Raw genomic sequence first — 19,564 nt, forward strand, 5'->3', positions numbered from 1 at the left:
GGAGAAAAAAAGATGAGAAGTCAGAGCAAGGTGGGGGGGGGGGGGGGGGTAGGGAAGGTAGAAACATAAGGTGATAGGTGAAACCAGGATAGGGGGAGGGGTGAAGTAAAGAGCTGGGAAGTTGATTGGTGGAAGAGATACAGGGCTGAAGAAGGGGGAAACTGATAGGCGAGGACAGAAGGACATGAAAGAAAGAAAAAGGGGAGGAGCACCAGTGGGAGGTGATGAGTAGATAAAGAGATAAAGTAAGAGAGGGAAATGGAAATGGTGAAAGGTGGGGTGTCGGGGGATTACTAGAAGTTCAAGAAATCGATGTTCACGGCATCAGATCGCTGGCTACCCAGTCAAAATATAAGGTGTTGCTCCTCCAACCTGAGTGTGGCTTCATTGCAACATTAGAGGAGGCCACGGACTACCACGTTGGAATAGGAATGGAAAATGGAATTAAAATGAGTGGTCACTGGGAGATCCAGCTTCTTCTGGCAGATGGAGCATAGGAGCTCGGCAACGCACTCTCCCAGTCTATGTCTCACCAATATATTGGCCGCACCGGGAGTACCAGATACAGTACATGGCCCCCAACAGCCTCACAGGTAAAGTGTTGCCTCACCTGGAAGGACTGTTTGGGGCCCTGAATGGTAGCGAGGGAGGAGGTGTATCAACACCAGGATCCAGTATCCATCATGGTTCAGGTGAAGCCGGCCCCAATGGAACAGCTCCCTCCTTCCCCAGTACTGGTGCAGGTTTTCCATGAATTCAAACCCATTTAAGGATTGAACATAAATCTACAGCACATTACAGGCCCTTTGGCCCACAATGTTGTGCCGACCATGTAACCTACTCTAGAAACTGCCTAGAATTTCCCTAGCGCAGAGCATTTTACTGAGCTCCATGTACCTATCTAAGAGGCTCTTAAAAGACCCTGTTGTATCCGCCTCCACTACCGCTGCCGGTAGCCCATTCCACGCATTCACCACTCTCTGTGTAAAAGACTTACCCTTGACATCTCCTCTGTACCTACTTCTAAGCACTTTAAACCTGTACCCTCTCGTGTTAGCCATTTCAGCCTTGGGAAAAAGCCTCCAGCTATCCACACGATCAATGCCTCTCATCATCTTATACACCTCTATCAGGTCACCTCTCATCCTCCGTCACTCCGAGGAGAAAAGGCCGAGTTCACTCAACCTATTCTCATAAAGCATGTTCCCCAATCCAGGCAACATCCCTGTAAATCTCCACTGTGCTCTCCCTATAGCATCCACATCCTTCCTGTAGTGAGATGAACAGAATTGAACACAGTACTCCAAGTGGGGTCTGACCAAGGTCTTACAGCTGTAACATTACCTCTCGGCTCTTGAACTCAATCAGCAATCTATCTGTGTCCTCTGGTCCTAGACTCCCCCACGATAGGAAACATCCTCTCCACATCCACTCTATCTGTGCCCTCTGGTCCCGGACTCCCCCACTATAGGAAACATCCTCTCTACATCACTCTATCTGTGCCCTCTGGTCCCGGACTCCCCCACTATAGGAAACATCCTCTCTACATCACTCTATCTGTGCCCTCTGGTCCCAGACTCCCCTGCTATAGGAAACATTCTCTCCACATCCACTCTATCTGTGCCCTCTGGTCCCAGACTCCCCCACCATAGGAAACACACCACACCAATCATTGAGCCATGCATTTAACTCTCTAATCTTCTTAACCTTGTGCCAATTTGCATGTGACTCAGGTAGTAATCCAGAGATGACCAACTTCTTGGTTCTGCTTTTTAATTTAGCCATAGCTGCTCAAATTCCCTTAGCAGAATCTCTTTCCTCTTTCTACCAACATCACTGATACCCAAATGGACCATGACAACTGGATCTTTCTCCACCCACTGCAAATTCCTCTACAGGTCAGATTAAGATGTCCCAAACCCAGGCAGCACAGCCTTCGGGATGCTAAATCCCTGTGACAGAGAACTTTGTCTAGTCCCCTGATTACACTATCTCCGATTATCACTACCTCTCTCCCTCCTCTTGAGTGGCTCCCTGAACCATGGTGCCACAGTTAGGTTGCTCATCCTTCCTACAGCCCCCACTCTCATCCACACACATTTCACACCTTTCCACATTATGTCATATCGCATCCTCTTAACTTATCTACAGTCTTTGATCTATTACACAAGCTCTTCTTTTCCAAATCATTGAAAGAGATTCTGACTAGTTGGGTCTCCTCCACTGATCATCTCACTGATTGCATTCTCCTAACCCAAAAATCATTTGTTTATTCCTACCCCTAGTTTTTTAGTTGAATAACCAATGTCTACATTTTGCCCTCATCTGGTGTTCTTTAATATTTCTCATGTGATACTTCGTCAAAAGCTCAAATAGGTTACTTCCACTCATTTCTGCTTAATCTGTTAATTGTAATGTCAAAATTACTAATATTATTTCACTTCATTCAGTTGTGTTGAATCTGATTAATCTTATTATTATTTTGTAAGAAATGTCAGCATTTTCCACACCAATATTGTTAGGTTAAGCTGGTGTGTAGTTCTTTTCTCTCGCTCCTTCCTTTCTTAAAATTTCAGCAGATCTTAATGCACTTTACTGCCTTTGAAATACATTTGAATTTGAATTTAGACCATAAAATCGTAGGAGCAAAATTAGGCCATTCGGCCAATTCAGTCTACTCCACAGTTTCATCATGGCTGATCCATTTCCCTCTCCCTGTAATCTTTCACTCTCTGACTTAAGATTCTATCAAACTCCATCTTAAATACACCCAATCCCAATGACTTGGCTTCCAATGCCACTTGTTGCAACAAATTCCACAGAATGACCACCCTTTGGGTAAAGAAATTTCTTCATTCTAAATGGATGTCCATCTGTTCTGAGGTTGCGTGTTTTGGTCCTAGACTCTCCCCACCACAGGAAACATCCTCTCCACATCATCTAGACTTCAACATTCTGTAGGTTTCAATGAGATTTCCCCCTTATTCTTCGAAACTTCAGTGAGTACAGGCCCAGAGCCAAACACTTCTCATATGATAAGTCTATCATTCCAGGAATCATTCCTGTGAACCTCCTTTGAACGCTCTCCAATGTCAGCACATCTTTTCTTAGATAAGGGACCCAAAACTGCTCACAACATTCCAAGTGAAGCCTCACCAGTTCCTTATAAAACCTCAGCATTACATCGCTGCTTTGATATTTTTGTCCTCTCAAAATGAATGCAACTGCACTCACGTCTGCCCCCGACTCTCGAACTTCAGGCATACTGCTAGTATTTTCTACTAGTTAGGATGATGCAAAATACTCAATTCCTCTGCTATTTCTTTGTCCCTCATCACTACCTCTCCAGTCACAAACAAGATAACTAGGGTTATGAATAAGGCTTTAAAGTATATAGCAGGAGGGTGCCTTTATATGGAGGATACGGAGAGTCTGCAGAGAGATATAGATAGGTTAAATAAGTGGGCAAGGGTCTGGCAGATGGAGTACAATGTTGGTAAATGCAAGGTCATCCACTTAGAGAAGTACAAATAAAGTAAAAGAGAGAAATGTGTATAAAGTTAAAGCAGATGTTAAAAAAGTGAAAGGTAAGAGTGGAGTGCAGAACAGTCAAGTGCGTAAGAGACAAAGATCACTGGATTAAAGTGTAAGGGCACTTTATCTAAATGCCCATAGAATTTGTAACAAGGTCAGTGAACTTGCGGCACAAATCAGTACAAAGGGGTCTGATTTAATGGCCATTACAGAAATGTGGTTGCAGGGTGGGCAGGATTAGGAATTAAATATCTGAGGATATCAGGTAATATGAAAGGATGGGCAGTAAGGTAAGGGAAGTGGGGTAGTGCTCTTATTTAAGGATGAGATCAGGGTGATAGTGAGAGATGATATAAGATCTAAGGAGCAGATTGCTGAATCCATCTGGATAGAGATTAGGAACAGTAAAGGGTAAAAAATCACTAGTGAGAGTTGTCTATGGGCCACTGAATAATAACATTACAGTGGCACAGACAATAAATGGTGAAATATCTGAAGCATGGAACAGCAGTTACCTTGGGGGACTTTAACTTGCACATAGATTGGGTGAATCAAGTTAGACAAGGGAGTTTCGAGGAGGACTTCATAGAATGCATATGTGATAGCTTTCTTGAACAGCATGTTACTGAACCTACAAGGGAACATGCTATCTTGGATTTGGTCCTGTGCAATGAGACATGTAAAATTAGCAATCTTGTAGTTGGGATCCACTTGGAAAGAGTGATCACAGTATGAATGAGTTTCTCATACAAATGGAGAGTGCAAAATTCAATTTAAAATGAGTGTATTATACCTACACAAGGGAGACTACAATGGGATGAGGGAGGAGTTGGATAGGGTAGACTGGGAACACAGGCTTTATGGTAGGATGGTTGTGGAAAAGTGAAAGACTTCCAAAAATTTTTCCATAGTGCTCAACAGAAGTATATTCCAGTTAAAAGCAAGGACAGCAAGGGTGGGGAGAACCAGCCATGGATAATTAAGGAAATAAAAGAAGGCATCAAACTAAGAGCTCGTGTGTACAAAGTCACCAAGAGTAGTGGGAAATTGGAAGATTGGGAAAACTTTAAAAAGCAACAAAAGAACCACTAAGCGATCAAAAAAGAAAGGGAAGATAAATTATGAAAATAAACCAGTACAAAATATAAAAACAGGTAGTAAAAGTTTTTATAATTATATAAAGTGGAAAAGGGTGGCTAAAGTGAACAACGGTACCTTGGAGGACAAGAAGGGAGAATTGATATTGAGTAATGACGAAACAGCTGAGGTTTTGAATTATTTTGTGTTGGTCTTTATAGTGGAGGACACATCTAACATGCCGAAGAGAGATATGGATCTGATGGGAAGTAAAGACCTCGATACAATAGCTATCATTTCAGAAATAATGCTGAGCAAACCTGTGGGTCTAAAGATAGGCAAATCCCCTGGTCCAGATGGAATGTATCCTAGGGTATTGAAAGAAATAGCAGAAATTATAGTTCATCGTTTGGTGATAATTTACCAAAATCTCTGGACTCTTGGGCAGGTCCCAGTGGATTGGAAGACTGCGAATGTTACACCACTGTTCAAAAAAGGATTAGGCAAAAGGCAGGTAACTATAGACCAGTTAGTTTAACATTTGTAGTCGGGAAAATGTTTGAAGCTATCATTAATGAAGAAATAGCGAAGCATCTGGAAAAAAAAAGGATCCATTATGCAGATGCAGTATAGATTCAGCAAAGGCAGGCCCTGTTTAACGAACTTATTGGAGTTCTTTGATGATAATAACAAGTGGAGTTGATAGAGGGGAACAGATAGATGTTATATACTTGGATATCCAAAAGGTGTTAGATAAGGTACCACATAAAAGACTTATCCATAAGATAACGATGCATAGAGTTGGAGGTGATGTATTAGCTTGGTTAACCAATAGAAAGCAGAGTTGGGTGTTTCTTTGGTTGGCAATCAGTGGTGAGTGGTGTGCCTCAGAAGTTGACGCTGGGCCCGCAACAGTTCACGATATACATTAATGATCTGGAAGAGTGGAAGAGGGGACCAAGTGGAGTGTATCCAAGTTTGCTGATGACACTAAATTGAATGGAAAAGAAAACTGTGCAGAGGATATGGCAAGTCTGCAGAGAGAGAAAGATAGGTTAAGTGAGTGGACAAAGGTCTGGCAGGTGGAGTACAATGTTGGTAAATGCAAAGTCATCCACTTTGGAAGGAAAAATGCAAGATTAGATCATTATTTAAATGGTAAAAGTGCAGCATGCTGCTATGCAGAAGGACTTGAGAACGCTTGTGCACGATTTGCAAAAGGTTGGTTTGCAAGTGCAGCAGGCTATCAAGAAGGCTAATGGAATGTTGGCCTTCATTGCTAGAGGGATTGAATTTAAGAGTAATTTATGCTGCAATTGTTCAGGGTACTGGTGAGGCAGCACCTGGAGTACTGTGTGCAGTTCTGGTCTCCTTACTTGAGGAAGGATATACTGGCTTTGGAAACAGTGCAGAGTGGGTTCACCAGGTTGATTCCAGAGATGAGAGGGATAGGCTATGAGGAGAGATTGAGTTGCCTGGTACTGTACTGCTGGAATTCAGAAGGATGAAAGGAGATCATATAAAATTATGAAAGGGATGGGTAAGATAGAGACCAGAAAGTTGTTTCCACTAATAGATGAGACTAGAACTAGAGGACATAACTTCAAAATTCGGGGCAGTAAATTTCGGATGGAGATGAGGAGGAACTGTTTTTTCCCCAGAGTAGTGAATCTGTGGAATTTTCTGCCCAATGAAGCAGTGGAGGCTATCTCAGTAAATATGTATAACACAAGGTTGGATAGATTTTTGTATAGCAGTGGAATTGAGGGTAATGGGGAAAAGGCAGGTAGGCGGAGATGAGTACATGGTCAGATCAACCATGATGTTATTGATCAGCAGAGCAGGCTCAACAGGCCAGATGGCCTACTCCTGCACCTATTTCTTAAGTTCTTATGAAATATTGAAAAATGGTTCAAAAAAGAGCATTTTAAATGGTATGAATGGTATTGGCATGTAAAGCATGCCCCTGTACACAAATCATCTGAAGTTTAATGTGCAGGTCCAACAAGCAATCAGCAAAGAAAACTGTTCACTGGCCATTACTACATGGGGATATAAGAACAAAGTGAAGGTGTTCAATTGAAATTTCAAAAGGCTGTTCTAACATTAGAGCTGGAATATTATGTTCCTATTTCCCTATCTAAGGGATGAGATACTTGCAAATGAAGGAGCACAGCACTAGATTCTTCATTCAATAGTCACAACACTGAATTTCTTGTAAGAAATGGAAAGTATTCTTAGAGATAGTATTTATAATTATCTGGATAGACAGGATCTGATTAGGAGTAGCCAGCATGGATTTGTGCGTGGAAGGTCATGTTTGACAAACCTTATTGAATTTTTTGAAAAAGTTACGAGGAATGTTGATGAAGGTAAGGCAGTGGATGTAGTCTATATGGACTTCAGCAAGGCCTTTGACAAAGTTCCACATGGAAGGTTAGTTAAGAAGGTTCAGTCGTTAGGTATTAATGCTGGAGTAATAAAATGGATTCAACAGTGGCTAGATGGGAGATGCCAGAGAGTAGTGGTGGATAATTGTTTATTGGGATGGAGGCCGGTGACTAGCGGGGTGCCTCAGGGATCTGTTTTGGGCCCAATGTTGTTTGTAATATACATAAATGATCTGGATGATGGGATGGTAAATTGGATTAGTAAGTATGCCGATGATACTAAGGTAGGAGGTGTTGTGGATAATGAGGTGGGTTTTCAAAGCTTGCAGGGAGATTTATGCCGGTTAGAAGAATGGGGCTGAACGTTGGCAGATAGAGTTTAATGCTGAGAAGTGTGAGGTTCTACATTTTGGCAGGAATAATCCAAATAGAACATACAGGGTAAATGGTAGGGCATTGAGGAATGCAGTGGAACAGAGAGATCTAGGAATAACAGTGCATAGTTCCCTGAAGGTGGAGTCTCATGTAGATAGGGTGGTGAAGAAGGCTTTTGGAACGCTGGCCTTTATAAATCAGAGCATTGAGTACAGAAGTTGGGATGTAATGTTAAAATTGTACAAGGCATTGGTAAGGCCAAATTTGGAATATTGTGTACAGTTCTGGTCACCGAATTATAGGAAAGATATCAATAAATTAGAGAGAGTGCAGAGACGATTTACTAGGATGTTACCTGGGTTTCAGCACTTAAGTTACAGAGAAAGGTTGAACAAGTTAGGTCTCTATTCATTGGAGCGTAGAAGGTTGAGGGGGGATTTGATTGAGGTATTTAAAATTTTGAGAGGGATAGATAGAGTTGACGTGAATAGGCTGTTTCCATTGAGAGTAGGGGAGATTCAAACGAGAGGACATGATTTGAGAGTTAGGGGGCAAAAGTTTAAGGGAAACACGAGGGGGTATTTCTTTACTCAGAGAGTGATAGCTGTGTGGAATGAGCTTCCTGTAGAAGTAGTAGAGGCCAGTTCAGTTGTGTCATTTAAGGTAAAATTGGATAGGTATATGGACAGGAAAGGAGTGGAGGGTTATGGGCTGAGTGCGGGTAGGTGGGACTAGGTGAGATTAAGAGTTCGGCACGGACTAGGAGGGCCGGAATGGCCTGTTTCCGTGCTGTGATTGTTATATGGTTATAAACCCTCATACTGATAACATACACCTTAAATCCCAACTTAATTTTTGCAATTCCTCAGCAAATGAAACAAGCCATTCATCTATGCAGCCAAAACTGGGCAAAATATCAGCACTGGTGTGATAAATGGCAAGTAAAATCATGACACAGAAGGCCCAAGCGATTACCATCTCCAACAAGACAGTCCCAACACCTAGACCGGACAATGAATGATATTATCACTATGGAATCCCTCACCATCAACAAGAACCTCAAGTAGACAACACTACTACAAAAACTGGTCCGGTATCCTGCAGTGGGTACCTCCTCCTGCCACATACAGTATGTCAGAAGTCTGATGAAATACTCCCCACGCGAGTCAAAGTTAATTGTACCATACATCCAGACTTTCTCTTCTCGACCTCACACAATCAAAAGTTGGACACAAAAATAGATTATTTATCATTATTCAATGAATTTGAAACAACATAATAATATAACGGCCCGAGAGATTGGACGATTATTGTTTTGGTTGCTTAGTTCATAGACTGCAATCACATGGCGTTAACCACCCACTTCTTAACTGACTGCTACAAAATTGAAATCTCACAAGGATCAAATATGAAACAATTTAACGATAGTATAAGTTGTTGGCAACAGTACAGAGCAACATTCAAATCAGTTTCTTCTCCAAAAATCTTAACCCGTGAACTTCAACACTCACGTTACCATAACGTGCCATCCGACCCCACTATCCGTCCGGACACTCCGTGAGCAACTAATTTAGTTCCGGGGATACGAGATGTCGAGAAAAGTACTCGTCATAGGAAAGTCACACCAAACAAAATGAGTATTGGAGGTTAAACTAAGGATTGTAATATTTTTATTATTGCTAATCACTTTATGAAAACATGTAATATTCAACGCAGATTGAAGTATTAAAATCTCTCCTAGTGGGGAACATTTAACCGTGATACACATAAGGAATACATTCATAAATTCATAGAAAGGGGTGCAAGCATTAAACAAAGTATTAACGCTGTTTTACTGTGAAAACCTAATCCCAACTAAATAAAAAATTCCTGTGAAAATAATATTACATTGCGTTTAATTCAGCATAGAGAATGGTGAATGAAGGTGCTGGTGGGAGATGCTGTGCTTTTCCCCCTCAGAGATGGTCGGACCCGGTCTCCGGCAGGCTCGTCACTTTGAACGGCGCTGGCGCGAACTCGCTCCTTCACCGACGGGACGGTTCCTGTCTCTTTTTTGTCGTCCTGGGGTGAGGACGTGTACTCGCTTCTCGATTCTTTACTTTTTGTGTGAGCGGGAACGGGAAAGATATTTCATACCTTTATTCTAATGGGAAGCAAGGCAGGGAACTCGAGCAGAGCGCGGGGGATCAGAGTAAATCTTCAGCAACACGCACAAAATGCTGAAGGAGTCTCGGCCCGTAATGTCAACTGTTTATTTCCCTCAATAGACACCGCCTGACCTGCCGAGTTCCTCCAGCATTTTGTATGTTGCTTTGGATTGCCATCATCTGCAGAATCTCTTATGTTTCAGAGCTGATCATATCTGGGAACTGACTAGGGGATTCGAGCAGATGCACTCTGGTGAATTTCGTTTGGAATTATTGTTGTAATAATCCATTACTGACACTAAGTGGTGCTATTTTGTAGTGGAATTATTCACTTATCATAATGGGACAATTTTTGAGCACTTTAACAATGCTTCCTCGACGGGAAAGGTGAATTTTTCTAGAATTTTTTTTTCTTTATAAGTTGTGTACAGAAATTTAATATTTTTGCTAAATCAGCAGGTAAAATAATTTGAGTATCTTTCAGTTCAAGAACAGGCATACCAATTTTCCTGATGTTTGTACTTCCTGAAAACTGAGAATTTTGCACCTTGTGGTAATGATATTCTATACTTTCCAATGTATTTACATACAATCTTCAAAATGCCCACTTCTCCAAGAAAATAATAAAGGGAACAGAATTTGATCAAACAGAATTTGGTATTTTTGGAATGGTGGCTGAAGGCTAGATTTCAAAAATGAACTTTGAATGGTTTCTAAATGAGGGTAGGGATATTTAAAGAGGTAGGTTTTTCTAGTGATGCAGCTAAAACATTGATGAAATGGTGGGAAAGAAATATGCAGGAAATTGGAGGATTACACTAAGTGGCCTTCAATATATTAATGGTTTGAAGAGTTTCTTCAAAAGAAAAATGACTTAGTTTTCTGTATAACAGAATCCTTCATAATTTTAATTTAATAGAACTCATGGAAAAATCACTGCAGCAGATTTATGAAAATGAGATCCTGTGCCTCCAGGAAGAAATTAAAATGTTGGAGAAAAAGGCCGAAGAGACTCATATTAATTCTCAAGGGTTTCTGAAAAACATGTAAGTAGGAAGAGAATAAATTGCAAACTCTAGAACTATAAGTGCCCTGTGCTTGTTTCATACCCTTTATTTTCCTTTGACTTCCAGTCTCCCCTGTTAGAGTGTTTATACTGTCTATTCTCCCCCCCCCCCACTGAATACAAATCTCCGCTGTTTGTGTGTTTATCTTGTCTCCTCTGTTCTCCCCCCCCCCCCCCAAATGACTTACAGTCTCTCCTGTTGGTGTTGTTTATACTGTCTCTTCTGTTCCCCCAATTGACTTCCAGTCTGCCCAGTTATTGTGTTTATACTGTCTCTTGTGTTCTTCTCCCACCCCATCCTTAGCATATCGCAGCTTCAGTGCCCTAACCCCACCAATGAATTCCAAGTCTAGCGTGATACTCAGCATTTCTCAGCAGATACTTATGCTCCTCAGACAGGATGAAGAGGTCAATACTCCCCAATGCCATTAGGCTTTACAATTCAACCGCCAGGAGTAAGATACCGGTATGTTAAAGTGCCGGGGTTGATTGTATTTAATGTATTTAAGTAAACTACTTAAGAACTTTTTTAAAGCTATTATTAATGCTTTTTGAGAGAGTGATTTAGATGCATATCATATTTTTACTGAGTTAAGTATTGTATGTAATTAGTTTTGCTACAACAAGTGTATGGGACATTGGAAAAAATGTTGGATTTCCCCATGGGGATGAATAAAGTATCTATCTATCTATCATTTCTGATTTCACTTGGTTATTTCAGTAGGAATCTTCACCCCAGCTGTGGATCCTGTTTTCAGTATTCAGTAAAAATACTTGAGCTCCTCTCTTGACATCACTCTCTCTAATGATCTCTTCATCATTTGACTCAACTTCAAATTAACCATTCCATTTACAAATTTAAAGCATTTTGCTCACAAAAACCAGCAATCAGTCCTGCTCACAGTGGTGTTGCTTGGACATCTCATGCCTCACTTCAGAGTCTCACCTTTTTTATGCCATGGGCCCATACCATTAACTAAGGGGTCCATGGAACACAGGTTGGGAACCCCTTGCTTTTGACCAAGAGTCTGGTACAGAAAGTCTGGTCTCCCAGTCAGTGATCTAATTTGCTCTGGAGATCTTACTTCCATAATAAGATTCACAAGTGATGGTTGACAGTTTTTCTTTTTCTAGTTCCAGCTGTTTTAATTTCACTATGGTCGTCAGTCCCCGAACCCCTCATCATACACGACTTCCCTTCTTGTTGTGCTTTCCTGTGCAGCTGCAGGAGATACGATATCTGTCCATTAACCTTCTTTCCCAACTTCCAGGATCCAAAGAACTTTTTCCAGATGAAGCAGCTTTTCACTCATACTATTTTTCAGTTTAATGTGTAATTTTCTCTGCTTTGGTAAACTTCAGCACAGATGCCCTTGATAACAGCTTGCAGTCTAGTCTGTTCAGTTCACAAAAGTGAACTTCAATTTCAAGTTGGTTGGCACCTTAATTCTTCATCATTCTCTCACTCAGACATTCATTTTTGGCCTTGTACATTTTTAGACGATAGAATACTGCAGTACAGGAACAACTCTGCCCTGCAATGTCTGTACTGATCATGGTACTGCCAAATGTAAACTCAAAACTAGGTCCTTGGGACTTAGTATTGAATTCAACAGTTTCAGATAACCAGGTTTTTCTGTCTGTATCTGAACTGTCTCATTCTCATGAAACGTTATGAAGTGGTAATATTAAATGTATTTTTCTACCTTCCAGATGTCATGCCTGTATTTCACAGTTCCAGTATAAGTTTTCCTGGTCTTCTGTACTGTTTTATTTCCTTCTTGCTTCTCTTCCAGGCAGACCAGCTTGAATAAACATGCCTTTCTTAGTCAATATAGCCAACAGTTATGTCATTCATCCATAGTTGGTCTCTGTGGTATGACTTTGTTCTCTTTGTGCCTCTTTTTTAAAACTTGAAGCATATTTCTACTCTGTTGCCCTCTGTTGGTGCTGCCTGACATGCTCAATATCTCCAACATTTTCTGCTTTTATTTCAGACAAACTGCAGAATAATTTTCAAAGTGCTGTACCTTAAAAAGATGAATTGCTACTTTTTTCATTAATTAAACTTATGTTTTATAAATTTGCAATGAATATGGATAATTTTGTCAATATAATTTAGAGAGGTTCTCCGTTGGTCAAGGTCAACCATGAATGTTACGTTGCAGCTGTCTACATGATACGTGAGCCAGGGCAATACGATATGGAGAGCAAGTTGTTGCTCATGTAGCATGCTCACTGCCCCTTCCCTTCCCACACACGCACACAGCTGATCAATCCAGAAGAATGGCAGAGACTGATGCAGTTTGACACTGGTGGTGTTGCAGGAGTTGCCAGTCAACATTGAATTTAATGTAAGACTGTTTTAGGGACTCCAGCTCTGGATTTTTCCTCGGTATTTACTCCCAAAACCTTCACTGTGAGTAGGTACAGCCGCAAGACAGCAGAAGTTTGAGAGCAGAGCTTTCCTACTCTTGAATGAGCTGCCAACCATGGCTAATGAGCCCTATCTGCCAGAATATATTTAAGACTTACTATTTAAAATATAAAAAAATTATATCAATATAATAAAAATGTAATGGCAATATTCTGGTTGTATAGTCCCCTCACAACCTCCCCACACTCTCCTTTCTGCAGTCTTCCCTGCCACTCCTTGTATGTCCTCTCCTTATCTACTGCACGCATATCACCGGAACCTTCCTACCACACCATCCTCTATAATACAACATCCCCACCCTATTTTTAATAGTGTGACTTGCACTTCAGTGACACAGCTGATTTTCTAATGAACCTAACATTTTTAGACAGTAGTAAATATTAGTTAATATTATCATTTAATTTAATTACATTGATTAGTTCTCCTCACTGTCATTATTGGATTTTAGCTTGTGTCCCATATGGCTTCAAGATTCTTGACCAGTAACAGCCATTATAGTGTGATGCTTATTTGTTGCTTATGTGAATGTTGGTGTGATGGTTTAACAAACTGGTTGATGTGTCGGCATTGTGAGACCTTTTCAAAATTTTGTATATTTAGGTATCTGCAAAAAGAAAAGATCAGTGTGCAAAATCCTGAATCATGGAAATGCTCAATGACTGATCTGGAAGCACAGGTTGAACAGGCTAAATCACAGGCTGCATTACTAACCCAGTTAACCGGCATTGAATTTAGCCAACACACTATGAAAATGGTCAGTGAAGGTAAGTTTATGAATCTTCCATTTTTCGTAAGTACATTCCAGTCAGTGATTTACTCCACATGTATAAGAGGAATTATGAGGTTGAACTGAGGAAGTAAGTAAAGCTTTGCATAGAGAGATACAGGGCATAGGTTGGCCAGGATAGGAAAACTTTTCTCGCCTAGATTAACATACAACTCTTGAAGACTGAATGACAGAGACGTCAGAGATGAAAACTATAAACAATGCTGTCATCACAGAACAAACAATTGCTAATAGTGCTGGGTGTGGCAAGAGTGGGTAAGAGTTCCATGCTCAACAGGTCAATACTGGGTATTTCTGGAAATCAGGACGATAGTTAGCTAGACCTGTAGCTGCATCTGGAGGTTTCAAATTGTCTTTCTTCTTCCTAATTATGAAGCTTGTAAGTAAGTGGTTAGAAAGGTTTGGAAAAGTAGCAGTTAGATATTAAGTATCAAATTGAATCAAATATTTGCAACAGTGTAGAGCTGTGATCATTTTGAGGGTTTAATTCCACACCGAAGTTCATGATCTTGATAACTACATTGCCTAATTAGTTTTAGGCTCCAATTATTTATCCTTATTGTTAAAAAAATGTAGATAATAAGTGGCAAAATTTTCATTGAGTGATATAACATGGAAGCACACTGTCCATGCTAACGATCAAGCACTACTTTTTATACCAATTCTACCCTAAACCATTTTATTCTCCCCACATTCCCAGGAAACCCCCTAACTTCTACCACTCATCCACATATAAAGGTCAAGTTACAGTAGTCGATTATCTTGCTAGCTTGCATATTTTTGGGAGGTGTGAGGAATACGGAGCATCTGGAAGAAACATGCGTGGTTGGTGAGAGAATGTGCTAACTTCACATAGACAGTAGCTAAGGTCAGGACTGAATCCATGTTGCTGGAGCTGTGAGCTACTAGTTTTCCTACCTACACTAGTGCTGAATGCTGAGAATCTTGGAAAATTTATGTAAAAACGTTACATCCTGCTTTGTTATTAAGGGTAGCTTATAACGCTTATCCTTTCACCTCCGGAACTTGTTTTTAAAGCTAGCAAACAAATAAGATGAAGAACTTCTATCCGCAGAACTGTTCCATGTGAAATGTGTTTGATAGTCAGTTCCTTGTGGGTGGAGGAATACAGAAGAAATTGTTCCAGAATATATCTCAAGGTAGTATATGATAACATATATGTACTTCAATAATAAATTTACTCTGAACTTTGAACAATCAAGTTCAAGTTTAATTGTCCAACAACCATACACTGGAATATAGCCAGACGAAACAGCATTCTTCTGGGGCCTAGGTGCAACACACAGAACCAACAGTCACATTGCACATAGGGTACATATAATTATTCTAGCAGATAAACATTCATTTATGAAAAATCTATATTAAAAAATATAGTCCAGAGTGCCATGGCTTGTAGATTGATGGTGCATGGATGTTGTCCTGGAGTAAAGCTTCTGCAAGAACAAGCTGCAGTAGTTCCCCATTTTGCAGAAGTGCAGCCACAGACGAATGCAGTCCAGCCTGTCTTCCTGGCGGTGAACACTGGAGAGGCCAGTATGGAATCCAGCAGCACACAGTCAGCTCTGGTGTCGCCTTCACCAATGACTGCAACAAGCAACCCTGAGGCACGAGGGCCTTGTCCATGCAACAACCTAGGTCCGATCAGCACTAAAGCTGTTATCTTATCAGGGTACAGATGTGATTGGAAGTGGAATTATCTCACTGGTACTTCAGAAAGTTGAATTAGAATAGCTTAAAGAATGCTTGACTGCATTGAATCAAATTTAGAATGCATTGTCATCATCAAAAGCTAAATTTCCTTCAAAATTGGTTTAACTGCCATATATGAATGCCTATTCACTGTACTGCATTAATTTACAGGTAACAACCAAACAAAGCAGTATAGATTGTCAGGCTACAGTCATTCACTGCATTTTGAGCTTGAATTTGAATTAATGGATATTCAGGTATGTAAGTTTTTAATTATGTGTCATGATATTTATTTTCATTTGCTAAGAATATTAATTGGTGAAAAACTGCTATCTAATACTTTCTAAAGAAAACAATAACATTTCATTTGGACATTCAAATGATTTTTAGCTTTGGGCTTTCATTCTTACCTAGTTAGTCATAGTCACCTGCAACATCTCTCCTATGTCCACACATTATGTCCAGAATCCTCAAATGATTTATATGTAGCCCCTTTTGATTTCTTGTTCATTTCCATTTCAAGTTCAAGTTCAGTTCATTGTCATTCAAGTATACGTAAGTATACCACCAAATAAAACAATTCCTCTGGACCAAGTTGCTCAACACAGTACATATAACACACACATTACACATACAGTAATATTACCCTGAGTAAATTAATAATATGGTGCATTTATGACAAAACTTTAAAAGTAAACAGTATAATGCTTCTGGTGCTTCATGCATGATAAGACCTGGGTGGTGGCAGGGAGTTCAGTAGTCTTCTGGCCTGGAGTTGCTTTCCATCCTAACAGTTCTTATCCTAATGTTATGGTACCTTCTGTGTGATGATAGAGGATCAAAGGGATTGTTGTATGGATGGGAGGGATCATGGACAGTGCTAATTGCACTGCCTATGCAGCGCTTCTGATAAACATCTCTGGGTGGAAGAGAGACTTTGATGATCTTCTCAGCAGTCCTTACAATCCTTTGTAAGAACTTGTGGTCAGATGCCTTGAAATTCTCGTACCAAATGGTGATGTAGCTGATCAGGGCACTGTTGATAGTGCTCCTGTAAAAATTTGCTTCTATTATGTGACTTCATTTGAAAATATACTGTAACATTTGGTTCTGAATGTATAATACTTAACTCTTTCTTAGCACAACTTCCCACAATACTCCGCTGTCTATTTATAATGCTTATAACGCTTATCCCTTCCTTTCTGTAACTTTCCGAGGTATGTGTTCTCTAGTCTGGGTCTCCAATGCATCCTCATTTAAAATGCAACATTGATAAATTTGTGTTACCTGGGCCATAAAATGAAGTCTTCCTTTCCCAAGCTGTTCCACTATGCCACCTCAGTATTATTTTTCTTGTATTGATGCCTTTTCAAACCTAGTTCTTTGAATGTTTTACTCATCTGCCGTCTTGTGCATCTTGGCATTCAAAGCTTCTGTGCTAATTGACTTTGAAGCAACTTAAGATTCATGCTCTGTTAAAATAGTTCTATCAAAGCAAGTTGGTATTCTTATTTATTTCCCCTCTCGTTAACTTACATCTTTTGTTCCTACCTGCATACTTTGAAGCATGTTAATTATATAATTGTTTGAAGTTTACTAATAAAAGATATATGACAGTGGGTGATTGTGATTATGTTTACTTTTATAAGATTATTAATTGGTGAAAAATCACTATTTAGTATTTTCTTAAATGTTAACCTCATTTTGTTGTGCAAGTGTTTTAATTGGCTTTGGGCTTTCATTCTTGTCTCAAAATTGTAAAAGGGAATTTATTTTCATTTAGTACGTAGAAAATTCATAGCAAATTATGACCAGATCTGTTTTGTTGATGGTTGTTATTGAATTTGGTATGTTGAATGGTACAGCAGACTCAGTGCCATATGACCAATTCTTGCCATTGAGTCATAAAGTTCTACAACACAGGAACATCCCTTTTGGCCCATGTAATCCATTTTTGTATAGAACACAGCATTTGGTGCAAGAATCAGAACTCACTTATTCACTTTATTTCTGTATGAATTATAGAAAATAGTTATGCTGATTTTTTTGTTAATTTGGAGCACAGAGTAGGCCCTTCTGGCCCTTCAAGCCATGACACTCCAGCAACCATAAACCACCCCAATTTAAGCCAGTCAGTCACCTTCTACTACCACTCTTCTTCACCTCGCGGAATTAGTCCTCACCCTTAACAATTTCTCCTTTGGCTCCTCCCACTTCCTCCAAACTAAAGGTGTAGCCATGGGCACCCGCATGGGTCTTAGCTACGCCTGCCTTTTTGTCGGCCATGTGGAGCAATCTATGTTCCAAGCCTACACCGGTATCTGTCCTCCTCTTTTCTTGCGTTATATCAACGACTGCATCGGCACTGCTTCCTGCACACATACTGAGCTTGTCGACTTCATTAACTTCGCCTCCAATTTTCACCCCACCCTCAAATTCACCTGGTCTATTTCCGACACCTCCCTCCCCTTTCTAGATCTTCCTGTTTCTATCTCTGGAGACAGCCTATCCACCGACGTCTACTACAAACCTACTAACTCCCACAGTTACCTAGACTATTCCTCCTCCCACCATGTCTCCTGCAAAAATGCTATCCCTTTCTCTCAATTCCTCCGCCTCCGCCGCATCTGCTCCCAGGATGAGGCCTTTCATTCTAGGACAAAGGAGATGTCTTCCTTTTTTAAAGAAAGGGGCTTCCCTTCATCCACTAACAACTCTGCCCTCCATCGCGTCTCCCGTATTTCACACACCTCTGCCCTCACCCCATCCCCCTGCCAGCCCACCAGGGATAGAGTCCCCTTGGTCCTCATCTATCACCCTACCAGCCTACAGATCCAATGTATAATCCTCCGTAACTTCCGCCACCTCCTATGGGATCCCACCACCAGCCGTGTCTTCCCCTCCCCCGCACTCTCGGCTTTCCGCAGGGATCGCTTCCTACGTGACTCCCTTGTCCATTCATCCCCCCCCATCCCTCCCCACCAACCTCCCTCCAGGCACTCATCCCTGCAAACGGAAGAAGTGCTACACCTGCCGCCACACTTCTTCCCTCACCACCATCCCAGGCCCCCCGACAGTCCTTTCAGGTGAGGCACCACTTCACCTGCGAGTCAATTGGGGTGATATACTGTATCCAGTGCTCCCGATGTGGCCATTTATACATTGGGGAGACCCGCCGCAGACTGGAGACCGTTTCGCCAAACACTGGCGCTCAGTCCTCCAGCAGTGGCGGGATCTCCCTGTGGCCACACACTTCAATTCCACAGACCACTCCCACTCCGACATGTCTGTCCATGGCCTCCTCTACCATCAAGATGAGGCCGCGCGCAGGTCGATGGAGCAATACCTTATCTCCCGCCTGGGTAGCCTCCCACCTGCCGGCATGAACATCCAACTCACAGACCTTCGTTGATACCCCCTGCCGCCCCCTTACCCCCATCCCTATCTATTATTTCAGTCTGGTTCTCTTTCTCTCTCTTTTTTCCCCCCCCTCACTATAATCTCCCCCCAGCCCTACCTTTCTTTCTCTCTTATTTCCCATAATTCTCCACCTTCCCCCTAGCCCATTTCCCTCCAACCTATCACTTCCTAGCTCTCTACTTTATCCCTCCCCCCACTTCTTATCCCCCCTCGACCATCCCATGTTATTTCACTCCTGATGAAGGGTTTCGGCCCGAAACGTCGTCACTACCTCCTCCCATAGATGCTGTCTGGCCTGCTCAGTTCTGCCAGCATTTTGTGTTTTTATTTATTTCCAGAATCTGCAGATTCACTCATGTTGCCAATTTAAGCCTAACTTGATCACGGGACAATTAACATCTTTGGACTGTGGGAGAAAACTAGAGCCACCAAGGAGAGCCCACGTATTCCTCAGTAGGAGGATGAACAGAAACTCTTCACAGAAGATGCCAGAATTGAACTTTGAACTCTGATGCCCTGAGCTTGTAATAGCGTCTTGTTGACCACAGTTCTACCGTCATGCCCATTTCTCCCATTTGTGGTGGCCATATAAGTTCAGAAGTGAAAAGGAATTTAGGGTTA

General features: G+C 41.2%; 2 protein-coding genes across 3 annotated transcripts in view; one reads left to right on the forward strand and one right to left on the reverse strand.

Annotated features, from left to right (window-relative positions):
• nol8 (nucleolar protein 8) overlaps window positions 1–8,943 on the reverse strand; it is a 72,316-nt gene extending 63,373 nt beyond the window's left edge. Inside the window, exon 1 of one of the 2 annotated variants that reach the window (XM_073072674.1) lies at window positions 8,888–8,943. The gene's annotated coding sequence lies outside the window, so the exon portion shown is untranslated. The remainder of the gene's footprint in view (window positions 1–8,887) is intronic. The other variant, XM_073072677.1, reaches the window with a different exon arrangement.
• A 365-nt stretch (window positions 8,944–9,308) lies between these two features.
• Window positions 9,309–19,564, forward strand: part of cenpp (centromere protein P) — a 304,546-nt gene continuing 294,290 nt past the window's right edge. Inside the window, exons 1-4 of the mRNA XM_073072681.1 lie at window positions 9,309–9,442; window positions 10,443–10,569; window positions 13,627–13,790; window positions 15,695–15,780. Coding sequence (XP_072928782.1) covers window positions 10,448–10,569; window positions 13,627–13,790; window positions 15,695–15,780 — 372 coding nt within the window. The 5' untranslated portion in view covers window positions 9,309–9,442; window positions 10,443–10,447. The remainder of the gene's footprint in view (window positions 9,443–10,442; window positions 10,570–13,626; window positions 13,791–15,694; window positions 15,781–19,564) is intronic.

This window comes from Hemitrygon akajei, chromosome 19, assembly GCF_048418815.1.
Source record: "Hemitrygon akajei chromosome 19, sHemAka1.3, whole genome shotgun sequence".
NCBI lineage: Eukaryota > Metazoa > Chordata > Chondrichthyes > Myliobatiformes > Dasyatidae > Hemitrygon > Hemitrygon akajei.